The 15,534-nt window shown below is 42.7% G+C and overlaps 1 protein-coding gene across 2 annotated transcripts in view; it reads left to right on the plus strand.

Moving 5' to 3' along the window:
* OSBPL6 (oxysterol binding protein like 6) overlaps window positions 1–15,534 on the plus strand; it is a 223,032-nt gene that overhangs the window by 118,088 nt on the left and 89,410 nt on the right. For both annotated transcript variants that reach the window (XM_063429782.1, XM_063429781.1), the window contains exon 3: window positions 3,129–3,368. In XM_063429782.1, coding sequence (XP_063285852.1) covers window positions 3,267–3,368 — 102 coding nt within the window. In that variant the 5' untranslated portion in view covers window positions 3,129–3,266. The remainder of the gene's footprint in view (window positions 1–3,128; window positions 3,369–15,534) is intronic.

Raw genomic sequence — 15,534 nt, forward strand, 5'->3', positions numbered from 1 at the left:
GTATGTATATGGGTGGGCAGTGTATGTATATGGGTGGGCAGTGTATGTATATGGGTGGGCAGTGTATGTATATGGGTGGGCAGTGTATGTATATGGGTGGGCAGTGTATGTATATGGGGGGCAGTGTATGTATATGGGTGGGTAGTGTATGTATATGGGTGGGTAGTGTATGTATATGGGGGGGCTGTGTATGCGTATATGGGGGGCAGTGTGTGTATATGGGTGGGCAGTGTATGTGTATATGGGGGGGGCAGTGTATGTGTATATGGGGGGGCAGTGTATGTGTATATGAGGGGGGGGGCAGTGTATGTGTATATGGGGGGGCTGTGTATGTGTATATGGGGGGGCTGTGTATGTGTATATGGGGGGGCTGTGTATGTGTATATGGGGGGGCTGTGTATGTGTATATGGGGGGGCTGTGTATGTGTGGGGGGTCAGTGTGTGTATATGGGGGGGCAGTGTGTGTATGGGGGGCAGTGTGTGTATGGGGGGCAGTGTGTGTATGGGGGGCAGTGTGTGTATGGGGGGCAGTGTGTGTATGGGGGGGGGCTGTGTGTATATGGGGGGGGCAGTGTGTGTATGGGGGGGCAGTGTGTGTATGGGGGGGGCAGTGTGTGTATGGGGGGGCAGTGTGTGTATGGGGGGGGCAGTGTGTGTATGGGGGGGCAGTGTGTGTATGGAGGGGGCAGTGTGTGTATGGAGGGGGCAGTGTGTGTATGGGGGGGGCAGTGTGTGTATGGGGGGGCAGTGTGTGTATGGGGGGGGCAGTGTGTGTATGGAGGGGGCAGTGTGTGTATGGGGGGGCAGTGTGTGTATGGGGGGGGGGGGCAGTGTGTGTATGGGGGGGGCAGTGTGTGTATGGGGGGGGGGCAGTGTGTGTATGGGGGGGGGCAGTGTGTGTATGGGCCTGCTTACCTGTACAATGTGATGTTTTTCTCCCTCCATCTTCCTCAAGCAGCACTCTGGAGGCCAGGATCCTCTTCTCACTCTCCATCCACGCTGTCAGTGTGCTCCGTGTGAGAGGGAAGCAGGGGGTGTGATGTCACTTCCTGCCCCACCTCCCATCCTCACACTGAGCACGGAGCACGGAGCAGGGAGAGAGAGACCTGGCAGTGAGAGCTGGTATAATGCTGCCAGGTCTCTCACGGAGTGGAGTGGGGGGATAGATGGGTTGCAGGGGCCCTTGGAGTCATTATGGGCCCCTGCAACCTTCTTACAGCACTTTTTTTTGCATAACTTACTTCTGCTGTGGAGATCTTTGATCTCCACAGCAGAAGCATGACTGTGCTGCCGGGCCCCCTGACTGACTCGGGCCCTCGGTCCATGACCGAACTGCCCGACCTGTCAGTCCGCCCCTGATTATCACTTACTTATTCAGTCAGTGATTTGTGGAGTATTTCAATTACAAGAGAGATATTGAGAATTACGTGTTGTAAAATCATTCATATTTCATTTGGGTTTTAATGCTGGGAATATAAAAATATAAATGTTTGAACACTAAAGAAAATGGTCTAATTTAAGTTTTATTTCACAAGTATTTTTGCCTTCTTATTTATATAACATTTGCAGGATGTTGGGCTAAGGTAACATCCCCAGGACGTACTTGAAGACCAGAGTAATCTGAATGTACCTTTCCTGGTTAAATGCATTATTATTATTATTATTATTATTTTAAAGACAATCATGCTACATTATTAATATTGCCTCTGTGTAATGTTTTGGATATATATATATTTTTTTTTTTTTTGTGCGTGTGTGTGTTTGTTTGATAGCATTTAGGACCACAGTTTAACGTAAAGACTCACTCTAAACACCATAGCCACTGTAGCTTTATGTAGCAGTTATGTAGCAGTTTATATGATATAAGCCGTTTGAGAAAAACTTAAGGTGTCCCTAGCACCAAATGGCTACTCTTACCTTATGACATGAAAATAAAAAAAGTCACTTGTTCCCAGGTCATGTTCATATTAAGTGCTAGCATATATATATTGAACTGACGCAACGTTTTGGAGAGGCAAAAGAAACCAAGCCACTTTCGGTGTGGCTGAAGTGGGTGCGATCTATCTATTAAACTATAGTGGTTAGAAAGCTTGGAGTATCCCTTTAGCTTTGGTCAAATCAGTTTCTAGGCAAATCTCCAGCATTGAGTGAATTTGTAAAATGCTAATCACTAATCAACTTTGTTCACTTTATTTTTCATATAAATATTTGGTAGAGTGTTATTCATTTTATAAAGGTAAAATGTAATTATTTTAAAAAATGTAACACATCATGTCTTATTAAGCTTTTCATGAGATCTTTTTGGCAAATAAAAATATGAGGTTTCACCAGAACTGACGTATACATCTAGCTGTGCACAGATGGATGTACAGCCATAAATCTAAGCTAGATTATGCACGCCTAGCTGTGAGCCAGACTGCCGCATAGGCAGATGGAGTTATGTTTGATTGCAGACAACTAGTGGTGTGACAAGCACACAGGCAGGCAAATTGAGTCTTTCTGTTTTATATTATGAATGACTAGCTACGAGACAGGTAAAACTGGAATATGGAGATGCAGTTGATAAACAGGCAGGGATATATATCTGAAATCAATACATTTATATTTGTGTGAGACTGGGGCGGGGCGGGGGGAGGGAGGCTGAGTAAGGTAGATACACCTTGTTTGAGAGTGAGACCCCCAAATCTCCCTGGCAACATACTTACTATATCCATCATGTTATCTGTGCTAAACTGCTAGACAAACATGGTGAGATTTATCAAAATGATGTGTTTTTTTTTTAAAAGGGGTCTAAAGCAGTGGTCCCCAACCCAGTCCTCATGGCCCACCTGCAGTCCAGTATTTATGTATTTCCCTTTTTTATTCAAATGGCGATACTGACAAAACCTGGACTGTTGCTGGTCCATGAGGACTGTGTTGGGCACCACTGGTCTAAAGTACAAAAAATGTGCCTATCAGCATTGAACCCATCCAAACCAAAGGAACGTACCATTGGCGACTCATACCCTTTTACAATTTTGCACCACTTTTAGAAAAAAGAGCACTTTGATAAATCTCCTCCAAAGAACTGCTGAGAATTCGTAAAATAATTTACTTTAAATGAATGCTACATTTCTTCTTTATTTTAGATTTTCTTGGCCTTCCGAAGATGGGTTGTAAAATGGATTAACATTTGTAGAATATTTTCCTTTGTGGAACACTGTGTGGCCTGGAAAATGATCTGATATGAGCCTGTTGCTACACTAATACTGTTTGGACCTTTCAAAATGAGTTCGGAAGAGAAAGGTGTGTCTCCAGCACACAAAACATCTACACCAACGCACAAAAGTGCCTCCTCTTCATCCTCTTCACAAAGGGACAGCCGGCAGGTAAGGATCAGATATATTGTAGTTTGTATGACCATCTTCCAGAACACATTTAAGTTAAAGGAACACTCCAAGATCCCAAACCACTACAGCGTGCTGTAGTGGTTATGGTGCTCGGACTGCCATGGTGCTCCCCCAATGTGAGGAGTCAAACAGTAACGGTTTGACTTCTGATATGGAGTCTGCTGGGTGCTGGTCCAAACCTCCTCTCTACCAGAAGGAGAGCTAGAAGCTCCTATGCAGGAGCTTTGTTAGCTCTCCTGAGCTAAACCCTGCACTGCTGGGCTTAGCTCAATGAAGAGCGCTTTCTGTGTGTTGTAGTGGTTATGGTGCTCGGAGTGTTCCTTTCATTTTTTACCTTCATTTGTTTGTACACCACGCCTTCAAAATGTCCTCAGTGAAGCCACATGTGTCTCACCCACCCACCAAAGTCCATTCTCACCAGTAGTACATAATGACGTTCTTTACCTAACTTTCAGTACCTTCATGTAATGAATGGAATAAACTCAATTTTCTATAATAAAATTACTTTAAAATGCAAAAGAGATATCAGAAGTGCTACAGTCTGTGGAATATTAGCCATTTGGGTGGCGATGGCGGTAACTTTCTTGTAATGCACTGTAGAAGGGGAATATTTGTAATAGCTTCGGTCTGTAAGTGACAGATTACAGTGATTAAAACTAAGAGCTAATGACCGCATGAATCATTTAGGCAATGAATGGGGAGGAGGCCGTGGAGACTGTAAAAATTAAAATTAGCATCTGGAGAAACGTGAATTAATCACATATAACTCTTAAAGTGGCGTTGATTTCATGGTGAAAAATTAATTTAATAAATGCCTAAAACAAAGGTATGTAAAAGTGCATACACATTCACCTTTATAAATATTTGATGGTTCACATGCAGCCGATTGGCACAAGGTTTTACATGGAATTTAGCTCATTCTTCTTGGGAGGAATGCTCCAGGTGTTTCTGGTTGGTTGCCTGTTGCTTGGTGACAAATAGAGTCTAGATTATTAACGGGATCAAGATTGGATTTTGACAGCATTGCTGTAAATTTTTTTTACCAATATCTCCTTGATCCACTTTAATTATACCTTTGCCCTGTGCTTGGACGGTTCGGGTATTCTCTTAAGCTTTAGTCTATCGTTAACACACACAAGTTCTCTTCCAGTATTTTGTCTTATATTGCTCCATCCGCTCTTCCTTAATTTTTAGCAAGATGTCAAGTAACAATCTCACACTGGTTTTAGTTTGATAATGGTATCTGAACTTCAGACAGTATTCTGTGTTTGTTTTCATCATAGTCCAAAAATATATTTCTATGCCACTAATGTTGCAGAAGCTAAAAATCATAATTTCAAAATTAGGTTTAGCTTTTGTTGTCAACGTTAATCAAGCAATCTTGAGATCAATAAGCTGGGAATGCTAGATTAACTACTAGCAAAATGACAATTTTGCAGGCTCTGAATTACATATTTAATGTTATCAAAAGCCTAGTTGATAACTTGGCATCATGTACATCTTCAACGATTCGGCTGACACTATAAAATCCCCCACATATACAAAGTAATTTTAGTTGTGTGTAGTGTTTGTTTTGCTCACAAAATCATTGCATAAGTTTTCAAATTTTTCCGATATTCTAACTTTTTAAAAAAGTTTATCACTAGTTTATTAAGTACTTTTTGGTTGTTGAATTAGATAATGTAAAATGAATCTGTTACTTTTTATTAGCATTTATATACCTCCTACTTTATATTATTTCCTAGCGCTTTACGATTCTACATTGAGGATATAGAATTGCTGGTAATTGCTAGATAAAATAAATGTTGGCAGATACAAGAGTTAAAGAGGGCCCTGCTCACACAGCCTTACAGTTTAGATAACCCCACCAGCCCAGAGGGGGTGGATAACAGGGTTTTAAGAAAGGCTTCAGGAAGTAGTGCTACATGGGTCAAGAGATCGGCCTCCTCTCCCAGTCAACAGTTGCACTAGGTCGTATTTCCAGATGTGGTGGCCCATCAGGCCAACCCAATCTGGGCGTACAAGTGTGCAGGTGTAGATAGTGTCAGTTTGCATCAGTTTCAGAACTGTTTCTAAGTGCCCTTAGACAGATTAATCACAATTTTAGTGGAAACAAGATGGAGCTATGGAGAAACACGTCTGGCCATCTTGAGTCTCAGACCTTGCCCCTAAAGAGATGTGTTTTAAGGCACTTTTTAAAGTACTAGAGGCTAGGAAAAGTCTGATAGGATAAGGAACTAATATGCTGACACATTTTATTTGAAGTGTTGGGGATCTCCTAAGTGTGACTCTTTGACCTGAAAATGACAAAAGTATAGCTGAAATTTTTTAGAAAGATTGTGCTCCCCATTATAAGTTGATAAATTGTGATTGAGGTCTAAATTCAGATGGGATTGGGATGTGCCAGTAACATCATGTATGTCTTTGGTGAAAGAAGTATTTCAATCTTAAAGGACCACTATAGGCACCCAGACCACTTCAGCTTAATGAAGTGGTCTGGGTGCCAGGTCCAACTAGGATTAACCATTTTTTCTATAAACATAGCAGTTTCAGAGAAACTGCTATGTTTATATTTGGGTTAATCCAGCCTCTAGTGGCTGTCTCATTGACAGCCACTAGAGGCGCTTCCGCGCTTTTCACTGTGATTTTCACAGTGAGAAGACGCCAGCATCCATAGAAAAGCATTGTAAATGCTTTCCTATGAGACTGGCTGAATGCGCACGCGGCTCTTGCTGCGCATGCGCATTCAGCCGAGGAGGCGGAGAGGAGGAGGAGAGCTACCTGCCCGGCGCTGGAGATCTAGGTAAGTTAACCCCTTCTTCCCCCTAGAGCTCAGCGGGAGGGTGGCCCTGAGGGTGGGGGCACCCTCAGGGCACTATACTGCCAGGAAAACGAGTATGTTTTCCTGGCACTATAGTGGTCCTTTAAGTGCCCATGTGCATAGTGCTGAAGAAGCCTCTCATGTAGGCAGAAAAGTTCTAATAATGCCCATCCAAGGAAAACCCAAATCCATCTTACTTGAATGGTCTGATCTTCTGAAAACATTTCCCACATCATACTTTATGGACATACTTTCAGATGGCACATTTGTTTTTCAGTGCTATGACTATGTTTGATTGGACCACCATTTCCAGACCCAGCCAAGTAACACATATTTTTTGTCCTAAATTTTGCATTCAGTTTTCAATTTACCACAATTCACTGTTTAACATATAAATTCCAAAATGGTATAATTGAAACAATATTTTTTAGTATTGTCACTAAAGACACTTTCTCACTGGAGATCTCACATTTTCAAAGGTCTACATGTTTGTCTTTGTCACGAACACCAAGATGCTGCTGAATGCCCCTAAAGCTTCTCATAGAGAAGATTCAGTGCTCCTCTATGAAAATCAATGGATTAACAGAGTGCGGCAATTGTCACTCGTGTACAATAGGTCCCCACATGTCGTGTTAGACCGAGATCATCAGTATTTAAATTACGATCTCACAGAAGGCAGAATAGGCTGCCAGGAGGAGACTGCCGCGGCGTTGGCTTACAGGTATTTTAAAACATTTTTATTTATTTTTTACAAATTTTGTGTAAAAGTGGAGCCTCGAACTGATATTGGAAAAAGAAGACATCTAGCGTTAAAAATAATATACATATATTTAAAAAATTAGAGGGTTCCTTAAGATGCACAAGGCAGAAAGAAACCTACACAGAACTTACAATAAGGGTAATCACTTGGATTTTCTATTTATCGCTTTATATTCTATCTTGTTAACAATACAGAGTAACATGGCCAATTGAGAAAAAGTAATAATTGCAGAGAGACTGCATCTGAATGTGTTTAGCTGCTGCATTATGGCAATATTTATTGCAGCCCATGGCAATTTCACAGAGAACAGAGCAGAAGTTGCATACCTTCTAGAACGTTACAGATCAGTAGAACTGCTGAGAGAACATATTTCACACTGCAGAACTGTGGTCTGATCTGGGCTGCTTTACTCAGCAGTAAATCAGTTGCATTAAAAACAACCCAACATCCCTTTATATCCTGCATAAAGCCTTCTGTAAAGCTGATGGAGAAATACCCAATGTAATCAGAACAGGTTTTTTTGGTGGTGTTATTTAAAGGAAAACTCCGGTACTATAACAACTTCATAAAAGTTAAAGAGGTTAAGCTGATCACAAACGGTTTAATGATTTTACCGCAACGTTTTTGTTCCTCTCTGCCCCTCTGTTCTTCCGCTTACATTTCAAACCGTTTTTATAAATTTCATCAAATGTAAAGACAGAGAATAGAATATGGCGTATACTGCGCCCAAAAGTAATACGTACATACACCTCAGGGAGGGAGAGTTGGTAAATACCTCAAAGTAATAAAACAGAAAAAACAATAATAGTGCAATACAGTATTATAAAGTGCAAAATCTTTGTTAAATTACTGTAGGAAAACCACTCACATAGGGTAGAGCTATATAAGAGCTCTGCTTTATTCCGCGTGGACGGTACAATCCCCGTCTAAGGATACAGGATGGTAAAGATGGTATTGATCCTCCAGATGCAAATGCAAATATAAAAGTGAAAGAGAAAAGCACTCTGATAGTGTAGTAAGTACTGTAAACCAGGATAATTAAAGAAAGTATTGTACTTACAATTGTAGAGCAAAACCTTCTCTAGTAATCACAGCATGGGTGGTACTATCCCCACCTAAGGATATGGTGGCACCAGGGAGCCAACAGGATGTGGAGTGTAGGGTAAAATAATAAAAGATATATGTATAAGTAGAATATACATACCCATGCTGTGATTACTAGAGCAGGTTTTGCTCTACAATTGTAAGTACAATACTTTCTTTAATTATCCTGGTTTACAGTACTTACTACACTATCAGAGTGCTTTTCTCTTTCACTTTTATATTTGCATTTGCATCTGGAGCATCAATACATAGTTACATAGTTACATAGTTAGATAGCTGAAAAGAGACTTGCGTCCATCAAGTTCAGCCTTCCTCACACCTGTTTTTTGCTGTTGATCCAAAAGAAAAAAAAAAAAAAAAAAACCCAGTTTGAAGCACAATTTTGCAACAAGCTAGGACAAAAAATTCCTTCTTGACCCCAGAATGGCAGTCAGATTTATCCTTGAATCAAGCAGTTATTACCCTACACTGAAAGATTATATCCTTGAATATTCTGTCTTTGCAAGTATGCATCTAGTAGCTGTTTGAACATCTGTATGGACTCTGATAAAACCACTTCTTCAGGCAGAGAATTCCACATCCTGATTGTTCTTACAGTAAAAAAAACCTTTCCTTTGCCTTAGACGAAATCTTCTTTCTTCCAGTCTAAACACATGGCCTCGTGTCCTATGTAAAGTCCGGTTTGTGAATAGATTTCCACACAATGGTTTGTATTGGCCCCGAATATATTTGTATAATGTTATCATATCCCCTCTCAGGCGACGTTTTTCTAAACTAAATAGGTTTAAATTTGTTAACCTTTCTTCATAGCTGATATGTTCCATTCCTTTTATTAATTTTGTAGCCCGCCTCTGCACTTTTTCTAGTGCCATGATATCCTTCTTTAGAACAGGTGCCCAAAATTGCACAGCATATTCAATATGTGGTCTTACCAGTGATTTATAGAGAGGCAAAATGATATTCTCGTCCCGAGAATGAATGCCCTTTTTCATGCATGACAATACCTTACTGGCCTTGGCCACTGCTGATTGACATTGCACATTGTTGCATAGTTTGTTGTCTATAACAATTCCCAAGTCCTTTTCGTGTGTTGTTATCCCTAATTCGCTTCCATTAAGGGTATACGTTGCTTGTGTATTCTTTATGCCGAAGTGCATAACTTTGCATTTTTCAACATTAAATTTCATCTGCCATTTGAGTGCCCAGTCCTCCAGTCTATCTAAATCCTTCTGAAGCAAAGTAATATCTTGCTCACATTGTATTATTTTACAAAGTTTTGTGTCATCTGCAAACACTGAAACATGACTTTCAATGCTGTCTTCAAGATCATTTATAAAAATGTTAAATAGAAGGGGTCCCAGAACAGACCCCTGAGGGACACCACTTGCCACCTCTGTCCAGCTTGAAAATTTACCATTAACGACAACTCTTTGTATTCTGTTTTTAAGCCAATGTTCTACCCAAGAACAAGCATTTTCATCGAGACCGATTTCCTTGAGTTTGAACACTAATCTTTTGTGTGGAACTGTATCAAATGCCTTGGCAAAATCCAAATAGATCACATCCACTGCAACACCCTGATCTATACTTCTACTTACTTCTTCGTAGAACGCAATCAAGTTAGTTTGACATGACCTGTGCTTCATAAAACCGTGCTGATTTTTGCTGATAACCATATTCTTCTCAAGGAATTCTTGAATATTATCCCTTAATAACCTTTCAAATATTTTACCAGCCACAGAAGTTAAGCTCACAGGTCTATAATTTCCAGGCAAGGATTTTGAACCCTTTTTGAATATAGGAACCACATCTGCCTTCCTCCAATCCTCCGGAACACTTCCTGAAAGAAAAGAATCTTGAAAGAATACCATCTTTACCATCCTGTATCCTTAGACGGGGATTGTACCATCCACACGGAATAAAGCAGAGCTCTTATATAGCTCTACCCTATGTGAGTGGTTTTCCTACAGTCATTTAACAAATATTTTGCACTTTATAATACTGTATTGCACTATTATTGTTTTTTCTGTTTTATTACTTTGAGGTATTTACCAACTCTCCCTCCCTGAGGTGTACGTACGTATTACTTTTGGGTGCAGTATACGCCATATTCTATTCTCTGTTTCACCAATACACAAGGTTTGGGAATCCTTGTATTGTATACAGCAGCCCTCACTGATCTATCACGTTATAGCGAGCGCCTATAATTCCTGTTTTTTCTTGTAAAGACAGAGGGACAGAGAGATTTGGTGGTGGAACACGGATTTTAGAGGGGTTAAAGTGTTCGAAATTGGTTTAACCCCTAAATGCGAGTCAGCGCCTGCAGTGGCGTACACACAACCCATGGGGCCCCGGTGCGAAAACTGATCCGTGCCCCCCCCCCCCCCCCCGCGCGCTTACTCTGCGCGGGCTGGGGCCGCAACACATGGCGGCGGGCACCTGATCGCAGGGCTGCGAACCGTGCGACCGCGGTATGTACACCAGTGCATGCATAAACACATACACTTAAAGGACCACTACAGACACCCAGATCAAATCCGCTCAATGAAGTGGTCTGGGTGCCAGGTCTCTCTAGTTTTAACCCTGCAGCTGAAAACATAGCAGTTTCAGAGAAACTGCTATGTTTCACTGAGGGTTAATCCAGCCTCTAGTGGCTGTCTCATTGACAGCCGCTAGAGGATTTTCTGTGATTCTCACTGTGAAAATCACAGTGAGAAGACGCTGAACGTCCATAGGAAAGCATTGAGTAATGCTTTCCTATGGGCGGTTTGAATGCGCGCGTGGCTCTTGCCACGCATGTGCATTCGGAGCTGAGAGGCGGATCGGGACGGAGAGATCCCCAGCGCCAAGGGAGCCCTGCGCTGGAGAAAGGTAAGTGCTTTAGACACACACACACTCTCATGAACAGACGCACACATTTACTGACAGACACACACTCAGTGACAGACACACACACACTCACTAACACACACACACACACTAACACACTCACTAACACTAACGCACTCACTAACGCACTCACTAACGCACTCACTAACGCACTAACACTCACACTAACTAACACACTCACTAACACTAACACACTCAATAACACTAACACACTCACTAACACACTCACTAACACTAACACACTCACTAACACTCACTAACACAATCACTCACACTAACACAATCACTCACACTAACACAATCACTCACACTAACAGTAACACAATCACTCACACTAACACACTCACACTAACACAATAACTCACACTAACACACTCACTAACAGTAACACACTCACTAACACACTCACTCACACTAACACACTCACTCACACTAACACACTCACACTAACACACTCACTCACACTAACACACTCACTCACACTAACACTCACACTAACACACTCACTCACACTAACACACTCACTAACACACTCACTCACACTAACACACTCACTCACACTAACACACTCACACGTGTTTTTTTTTTGTTTGTTTTTTATTTAATCCCCCCAGCCTCCTTACCTGTGGGAGAGCTGGGGGGATTCCCTGGGGTCCAGTGGTGTTGCTGGCCCTGCTGTCACCCGGCTGGCGGGCGCGCGAGGGAGCACTGTCTCCTGGGTGCTCCCTCTTCAGCTCCCTCGCGCGCCGCGTACTGATGCCGGAGCCGGAAGATGACGTCATCTTCCGGCTCCGGTTTCAGTGCGGTGCGCGAGGGAGCTGAAGAGGGAGCACTCAGGGGACAGTGCTCCCTCGCGCGCCCGCCAGCCGGGTGACAGCAGGGCCAGCCTCGGGGGGCCCGGAGGTGGCCCCCCAGCAGAAGAGGCTGGCCCTGTGGGTACATACCTGGGTCGCAGGGCGGCCGGGCCCCCTGGTGGGCCGGGCCCGGTCGCAGCCGCGACCCCTGCGACCCCGGTATGTACGCCACTGAGCGCCTGAGACCTCCTGGCTCCATAACATCTTGATTTTGATCCGAGGCATGTGCAAAACACATCAAAAACATATAACATCGTTATTGCTGACCAATACCTGTGTACTTCTTATGTTCTCTATCCTGGCCTTAACCATTTTGTCCCTTTTCGCTTTATTGACCCATCTCTTTTGCATGTTTCCCTGCTGACTCATTTTTTTTTTTTTTTTAAATACTAATGTTATAGAAAAAATGCATTTAAACTATGACCAACAACTGGATACAACTTTGAAACAAACCATCAGATTTGAGATATTTTAGCCAATTCCAGACACACTGTTGTTTTCAAGTTTGTGTACACTCTCTGCTGGCAAACCTTTAGAAACGAAACACATTTGCCATGAACTTTGTCAAAGCAGTGTTAGGTAAATAGTCATACCTAATTTTCAAAGATGTCAATGGTCCTTCTTTCCTTCTTAGCGGTTACATTTTGTGATTTACGCAGTCTCTTCTTCAATTTTGTATCTCACTCCAAGCATCTATTGTAATCTCTGTTTTTATACAAGTGTTTAATCAATTTCCATCTCCCTACAATTATTCAAGTGGTTGGTAAAGCATACTTACTAATTAATAGCCTCCTTCTTGAAAGACATTCTCTCCTGAATTCTGCACTAGTTAATGCAAATTAAACCACAAAACGCGCCACTGGTCAGGAAAAATTGGTCGGATGTACATCAAGTAATATAATATAATATGGGAGTACTAACCACAATGCAGCAAAAAGTTCCAAGGTATTGTTTATGGAAACATAAAATCAGGGGCTTAAAATGGTTTAATTGCTTTTCATGATTGAGGGCTAGGCACATCTCTTTATACCATAGCAATCATAGTAAGTCATATATTGTGAAGGAGTTACAGTGATCAATGAAATGGCAAATGTCAGGCCTACACATTACAGACTATAGCAGGCATAGGTAACCTTCGGCACTCCAGATGGTTTGGACTACACCTCCCATGATGCTTTGCCAGCATTATGGGTGTAAGAGCATTATGGTCCACAACATCTGGAGCAGGGCTGGCATTAGAAATTTTTGGGCCCCTGACACTGCTCAAGGTCAGGGGCCCCCGGGGCCTTCCCCCGAGTCCGCAGTGTGCGTCTGTGAGGGATGCAGTGTGTGTGTGTGTGTGTGAGGGGTGCAGCGTGTGTGTATGCGTGTGTGTATGCGTGAGGGTGCAATGCATGTGTGTGTTGGAAGGTATTGTGTGTGGGTGGGGGAGATTAAGGCCAATATTTTATATATCATGTGGTTTGTTTTTTTTTATAAAAAATATACTTGTCTTACCTTTTGCCTGTTTGGGGGAAGCTGCAGCTCCTGGGACTAGAGTTCACTTTAGCGAGATCGGAGTGTTACCATCGTAACCACAGTGAGGCTCCGACCTTGCGGAAGCTACCTGACTAAGCTGCAGGCTAGAGCTCACTGGGTCCTCTCCACTCTCCCTCACCTGCCAACTGCCGCTTTTGACTGCCTGTGGCCCATGAGGGATCTCCACCGACCCTCATGGAACACAGCAGGGCTAGCATTTGGATAGTGCCGGCCCTCTATAGGCCGGTATGGGAGATCCATTGATATTCCACATCGGCCTCAGTCCATGGCCATCGCTGCTCACTGGGAATTTGCCCAGTTTGCCCGATAGCCAGTCCAAGATTGGTTAAAAACCAAGATTTGTAGTATGAAAACTGCTGCTTATTGCTTACACAAGTGACAGTCTTGTTGCTAAATGATCGTTGCAAACATGCACTGATCAGCCACAACATTAAAACCACCTACCTAATACCATGTAGGTCTCTCTCGTGCTGCTAAAACAGCTCTGATGCATCAAGGGTTGGGCTCCACAAAACCTCGGAATGTGTCCTGTGGCATCTGGCACAAATACATTAGCAGCAGATCCTTTAAGTCCTGCAAGTTGCGAGGTGGGGCCTCCTTGGATTGGATTTTTGTTCCAGCACATCCCACAGATGCTCAATTGGATTGAAATCTGGCGTATTTGAAGGCCAAGGAAACACCTGTAACTCTTTGTCATGTTTCTCAAACCATTCCTGATGAGATTTTGCAGTGTGGCAGGGTGCATTATCCTGCTGAAAAAAGCCACTGCCATCAGGGAACACCATTGCCATGAAGGGGTGCACGAGGTCTGCAACTATTTCTAAGTGGGTGTTATATGTCGAAGTGACATTGGCATGAATGCCAGGACACAACGTTTCCCAGCAAAACATTGTCCAGAGCATAACACTGCCTCCAACAGTCGTCCTTCATCCCATAGTGCATCCTGTGCCATCGCACATGGACAGGATTCATCATGGGAACTCTGACCAGTTTGCAGCTACGCAGTGCGATACACACTAACCAGCGAAACACTGTGTGTTCGGACACCTTTCTATCATGTCCAGCATTAAAGTTTTCAGCTATTTGATCGACCGTAGCTCTTCTGTGTGATTAGACCAGACAGGCTAGCATGCTCACCACATGCATCAATGACCCTTGGGCAACCAGGACTCTGATGGCGGTTCACCAGTTGTCATCCCTTTTGGTAGGTACTAAGCCCTGTATACAGGGAGCAAGCCACAAGACTTGCCGTTTTGGAGATGCTCTGACCTAGACGTCAAGCAATCACTTTTTGACCCTTTTAAAAATCACTCCCATCTTTTCACTTGCCCATTTTTTCTGCTTCCAACACATGAGATTTGAGAACTGACTGTACACGTGCTTCCTATTATATCACTATTTGAAGACTTATTACATTGCAATAGTGTATCCAATACAGAAGGTATTTTTTAAAGTTTTGTTTGGTCTATTGCACATGCTTTTAATCCCACACCACCACCTTCTGCTTTCAATGTTACAATTTCAGGTGTTTTGGGAGATACCCATGGGTATCAATCAGAGTTACCATATTGATTATACTGATTTCCTTGTTATGTTTACCTGAACCTGTCCATCCTGTCATCCTGTCACACTACCATGTACTTCCTGAAGCACCTCTCCAGCTGCCAGGAGCCCATTTCAGCATTGTACTCTCGCGCATGCATGGAGCACAAGACTGAGGTCTATGAAGACTGAAGGATCCTCCATAGACAATGTATTTTTCCCCTCAGTAGTCACTAGTGGTGGCTGGGGGAAATGACAAAACTTGACAAAGACAGCTCAGTATTTTTCCTCCTCTTGACATAGCGTGAAAAAAGGCAAAGTCAAAGTTGTCTCTACTTTGCTTTGCCTTTGTATATATTTTGTAGAACTAAGGGGTCTCTTGCACTCTCTCCACAAACAAGGTGCTTAGCTAGCCACGAGGCTTGGCAGACATTGGTCAACAGTAGAAGGACCAAAATTGCCCAGGCTCTCAAAATATTTAAAAGGCAATTCTATCGAAGAACACATCTGTGTTTTTCGATAAAACGGCCTTTTGCACACTATGAGTGCCTGGACCATCTTGTTCCTTAGTATATCTTTTGACTAGATCGGAAATTCAGTGCAATTCCAACACAGCCATCGTAAGTATTTGATAAA

The sequence above is a fragment of the Pelobates fuscus genome, chromosome 8 (genome assembly GCF_036172605.1).
Source record: "Pelobates fuscus isolate aPelFus1 chromosome 8, aPelFus1.pri, whole genome shotgun sequence".
Taxonomy (NCBI): Eukaryota; Metazoa; Chordata; class Amphibia; order Anura; family Pelobatidae; genus Pelobates; species Pelobates fuscus.